This window comes from Coturnix japonica, chromosome 2 (genome assembly GCF_001577835.2).
Source record: "Coturnix japonica isolate 7356 chromosome 2, Coturnix japonica 2.1, whole genome shotgun sequence".
In the NCBI taxonomy this organism is placed as follows: domain Eukaryota; kingdom Metazoa; phylum Chordata; class Aves; order Galliformes; family Phasianidae; genus Coturnix; species Coturnix japonica.
The window spans coordinates 22,690,104-22,695,707 of NC_029517.1; the positions used below are offsets into that span (position 1 = coordinate 22,690,104).

The 5,604-nt window shown below is 38.3% G+C and overlaps 1 protein-coding gene across 4 annotated transcripts in view; it reads left to right on the top strand.

Annotated features, from left to right (window-relative positions):
• UMAD1 (UBAP1-MVB12-associated (UMA) domain containing 1) overlaps positions 1-5,084 on the top strand; it is a 62,481-nt gene extending 57,397 nt beyond the window's left edge. For all 4 annotated transcript variants that reach the window (XM_015853593.1, XM_015853595.2, XM_032443158.1 and 1 more), the window contains exon 4: positions 3,491-5,084. In XM_015853593.1, coding sequence (XP_015709079.1) covers positions 3,491-3,748 — 258 coding nt within the window. In that variant the 3' untranslated portion in view covers positions 3,749-5,084. The remainder of the gene's footprint in view (positions 1-3,490) is intronic.
• Positions 5,085-5,604: the final 520 nt, after the last annotated feature.

Consider the following 5,604-nt stretch of genomic DNA (forward strand, 5'->3'; position numbering starts at 1 on the left):
ACTTACTGGTATACTGGGTTGTTCAGGTTTGCTTTTTTTGTGACATTTAGAAACTACGATGTAGTGTACACTTTTTCCACCCCTCCTGCCTTATATTTCTAGCTTAAACTTCTGAATATAAATTGCAGACAAGCCTTGCAAGTGTTTTTTTTTGTTTTGTTTTATCATCCGCTCCTCTTTTCAAATACAGAAAGTAATGGCTAAGTGATTCATTGTCATTAGTGGTGATGCCCACTCTGGAATCCCTACAGATTTTCTTAAAAGACCCAATGAATGTCGTAAAAGCATCGATTGAGACACAATTGGAAGAACCACCCACTAAAACAATTTCTGCTTCTTGATACATCAGAGCTAACTGCACAATGCTATCTAAGTTTTAAGACACTTTAGGATACACTCTTTGCCCGAATACTGCAAAATTGCCTGAATTCAAGATAATATTTCTATATCAACATCAGTGTTGTTGGTCTCTGTCTTTCACGGAGTTACAATATTGCTGGATATTTACTAGGCAGCCAGGAATATGGAACATGTCGTTCATTTCTTATGCCTGGCTTTTTAAGGGAAATAGATCTGCTTTCTCAGAGAAAAAACAGCAACAACAAAACAAGCCCCTTTTACAGAAAGTACAAATTCCTTGAGATAAATCGTTTCTTGGTAGAAAATCTTATTCAATAATGTGGGTGATAATAACGCTAGCACTGATCTTTGATTCTTCTTCAGAGCACTGTAAATCCAGTTTCCAAATACATTGTAAACCATGAATTTTTTCTTCCTTACGAGACTCCTTGGCATACTTTGTAGTTAGCACACATAGCTACAGCAAATTAGATGTTTTTAAATGCATCTGAGGAACATAAAAAATAACAGTATAAGAGCATAAGATGAGGAGTTTACTTTAGAGGATAATTTTATACTTTATTAGTTTTGGAATAACATACAGTGTCATTGCTGTCAGAGTACAACTGGTATCTGGTAGCCAACTACCTTATATGTTTGCATACTGTTTCTTTTATCCCTCTTCATTTGGATTCCAAGCCAAGAATGAAGAGAGCACCTTGCTTATTGGAATTGAATCCGGGCACCTTCTGTAATTTTAACTGATTTTTCAACTCCCTGGTGCTTGCTGAAATGTAAATTGTTTGATGATATTCTAAGTGCATTCAATTAATATTTCTCATAGTGGGATTGTGTGTCATAGCATTTGGCAGTGCTTTATTTAGCTAACATCCAGAGAATACTCTCTGAATGGATTGTGTTTGGGATAAATAAGTTAGACATTTAAGCAGAAACCAGTGTGACTAATGTGGCATATCAAATTCTCTAGGACTTGCAGTTCTATATATGCTTGAGGAATACATGCATGAAAACATAAACCATTTCATAACCTTGACTTTCAGTGGTGCAGCGTAGCTTTGCGCTGGTGTTTGTATTGTAACCAGCTTGGGTGATTTTAGCCTTGGTGGGTGACTGATGCCCTGAGGCGTTCGAGAAACGTTCAGATGTTCTGAGGGATATGGTTTAGTGGGAACTATTGGTGATAGGTGGATGGTTGGACTAGATGATCTTGTAGGTCCTTTCCAACCTTGTGTGATTCTGTGATTCTAAGACACCAGGGATAATACAGCTACATTGTTGGTAAGTCAGTACAATCAGACAATCTAATATATGACTTTCTGTGAATGTGAGCATTTTAAGCTATTTTAGGCAGTTTTGGGTTTTGGTTTTATTTTCCTTGGGAAAGATAGTAGTGGTTCATGTGTGGAACTGAAATAGGAAATCTTGAGATCTCATTTCTGCTGTAAGCTCATGTTGTGATACAAGGAAGGAAGGGAGGAAGGGAGGGAGGGAGGAAAAAGAAGAAAATCTGGGATGTTTTACGCTCTGTCCAATTTTTTTTCCCTTGAAGTTAGTTTTGCCAACTGATTTTCTGATTTCCATTGTAAATTGAGTTCATCCAACTTGTGGGACAATTAAGATAGTAAAAGATGTTCATAAAAGTATAATTTGCCGAACAAAATAAACATAGGAGTGTAGGGATTTCAAATTATTGTCCAAGCTATGGGAATAGGATGGCAGGAGATCTTTTTTCCCTGGAGCACAGGAGTGGGGAAGGCAGAACGCTCTTTGAAGATCTGGTTTAATCGATTCCTAGATGTCACCTTTTCCTGTATTCCGATTGGGCCTTTCTGGCTCCACTTTCCTCTTTAGAATATGAGACTGCTGTAATAGAAGCAAATACCAGGAGCTCAATGAAAGCTCCACAGCTTTGTTCCTTAAGGAGGGAGTACAACAAAGTGAGAGGTGCTGGTCTTCAACTTCCAGATAGCTCTGCTAATTACAAGAGGCAATACAAGAGGTTATAGGAGTTTTCCTGAACCTACTGACTCACAGTTTGCGGTTTTTCAGTACTTTCTCTTCCCTACTCATAGATCTTTCTGGATGTGTGCTGAGCATGGAGGGCTGAAAGGAAGAAGTCAAGACTGCAATCAGAAATTAACGAATAATGGTTTTGGCTCTTATATGACTTGTTAAGCACTTTTGAAGGAGTCAAATTGGAATATTTCTCTATTTGTACTTATATAAAATAGAAATCCCTATGGCAGTAATTGTTTTCTTCAAGATTACGTGTGAACTCTTGGTTTGAATAGCACTTGGTTGCTATAAACAGTAGAGTAAGTTAGATTTGCTTCCAGTGGCAGAATAATTAGACTTCTCTTTGTTTTTAAAATGGCGAAAGTTTGCAGATAGACAGTTACTAACGTCGTTCTGGTAAGCCAGTATCAAAGCCTGTAAGACGGTTGTGTTTACCATTCTATCTGATGGCATTTTCCGTAAGTTACCTTGACTGCTTCTGTATGTCAGGGTATTTTTATTTCATTGTTGGCTTTGGTTTATGGGTTTTGTACGTTTGGTTTTTGTTTGTCTGTTATAGTTTTGTTTACTGTGCTTTTCTAATGGTCTGTAAAGCACCATTAGCTGACCTTACTAATTGGTGAAGCAATTCTGTTTCAGACTGGAAATCATGATCAGTAGTAATTTGAAAGAGCTGGAGGAGGAGTTGGTTGTTTGATTTTTTGTTGTTATTTGTTCAAACAGGGTCCTACATTTATAGATGACTTCTGATAGGGTGCGGAAGGGTAGAAGGAATTGAACTTTCTATCTAAATAGGAGCTTTGGCAGTTTATAGAAGGAATTTTCCCCTTTACTTGAAGACAGTGTCCCACCTGCCTTGATTTTCTTAAGGGCAGAGTAACATTAAGTGGGAGAGATTATGATAATCATTAAAAAGAAAAAGAAGGAAAGAAATTGTTTTCAGCCTTATTTCAAACCAGCCTGCCTCAAAGATTTGCTATTTCACATCTAGCTGAACTAATCTTGGAACTACTTCTGTTTGGTGGTTGTTTTTTCATTTATTAATAGCTTGTGATAGAAAGCCACATCTGCCTGATGTGTAGCGTCTACATTACTGTTCTTCTGTTCTCTTCAGATAAATACAGGGCACCGATCGGAGCTGACTGTATCGAGAGCAGAGGAGGGAAATGAAAGGAGCCAAAATTTGGATAGCAGCCCTTTCATGTCAGATCTCCTAAGCGATGTACCCTTTGCCCTGGCACCACACGTGTTAGCAGTGCAGGGCATCCATAATGATGTTCCTGACCGACTGCTCACCTACAACATCAGTGACAATTTATCAAGATTTTGGTACGACTTTACGCTCGAGAATTCTGTACTTTGTGACCCGTAATGTTTCCTTGATCTTTTCTGTGTGTCAAAGAAAAAGACTGAATGCAAAGATAAAGATTTATTTCAAACAGCTTAATGTTTTGGGGGCTGACCACTGATATGAGATCCGCTGGATCAAAAGGATTGTTATTCAGTGCTGTGTTGTATTCCTTAGATTTAAGTGGCCTGTAACTTACTGTGTTAAGTGTTCTGTTTATCTACAAAGAAATTGAGCAAAACTGTTTCAGCCAATGCTGGCTGTGGGAGTCTGCTTCACATACGTGGGCTGCAGACACAAACATTTCATAAGGTTGAATTCTGAGCACAACTGTTTTGTTCTGCTTTTGGTTCTGGTAATAAACACGCAGATCCTGTTATACGTGTTTCTTCAGATCACCTTTGATTTTCTGCAGATAGAAGCCAGCATTAATAGTAAAGCAGTGCTTCTTTATACTACTGGACAGAGAGTTTTCCAGGCGGTAAGTTTTAATCCTCAGACTCAATTCTGAGTACTGAAATAATGTGGAGTACTTAATACTATCGATCACCAGTTTGAAGGTGACCGTGGTATTTTTGTGCCCTCATTTTGTGCCACTCCTGTTGCCTGGGGAAGTCCTATAAGGCTGCCTGTTGGCTGCTGTTTGTTCTCACTACCACATGTGTTCCTGATTTATATACGGATCAGCTTTTCCATTTTAACCTCTTTGCCCCCTAAAGAAGGAAATCTCAGGACACGTACTTTTAATGGTCACACCCTCCTTTTTTTAATTTGTGTGCCAGAGATACAGATGGCAATGTTTAACAACAGGAAAACATTACATTGTTTCTTATCCAGCTAAATTAGATGGCTAAGTACCTAAACATGCTTTCTCACAGACCGCTGTGTCCCTTGCTCACAAGCTTCCAGTGTGTTTTTTCCAACTAAAGCCAGAGTTGCTGTTGTATGAGCAGCAGCTCTCTGATGTAATACCACCATTTGTGTGAATAACGCTCTGTGTTGCACAGAAGATTACACTTGTTTTCTCTCCCAGACTATTCATATTGTGCCAAACCTTAGCAGGTAATTCCATATATTTTAAAGCCCTGTGGTAGCTCAAAATATATATTTTTTCAGACTTGCATCCTGTAGGTATTTGAGATAAATGCCATAAATGATGGAGAAATTGCATTGTGAATATGTCTTAGGTTGTTATATATTCATGTTCAAGATTTATTCTTTTTTAATGTATGTATATAAGTGAATTTGTTAGTATCTGTGTAACAGTTATGTCCATAAATGTTGTGAAATACTTGCTTCAGGGAAAGTAAGTGTGCTGTGTACCAATAAATAACTGTCAAATAATGTGTGACAATTAGTACTTGGCTTGACCTGTTTTCTTTTCTGTAGCAGTGACCACTGAGACTTCGTGGGAGCTTGAAATTGTTTAATTGAGGAAGTTTTTTCAGTGTCACTTTAAAATCGGGGTATTCAGTGAGTCTGTCACAGTTTTGTCTGCTGCATTTTGTGCTCTGTGTAGGTGATGTGCAGTGGCTGGTTAGTATTGATGACACTGCTGCTGTGAGCTGGGAATACTCAGACCCCTTAGAGGGAAGAACTAATTGTACAAAGCTGCTTAGAACTGTTTTGTGTGCTGAGTTTTCTGGTTAGAACATACCTAAAGCACCGCGTTTAATTTCCTTGATTGTTTTATATTTCTCCTTTATAAACTGTTCAGCAAACGGAATGTTTCCATTCAAGATGTTCATCTCAAACCTGAAATGTTTCTCCAGCTGAGCTGGACTGGAGGCAGAACTGCACGATGCTGCTGAGAAGCCAACAGACTCACAATACTTGTTCTTCCCTTGTCAGCTGACAGCACATAACTTTTTTTTTTTTTA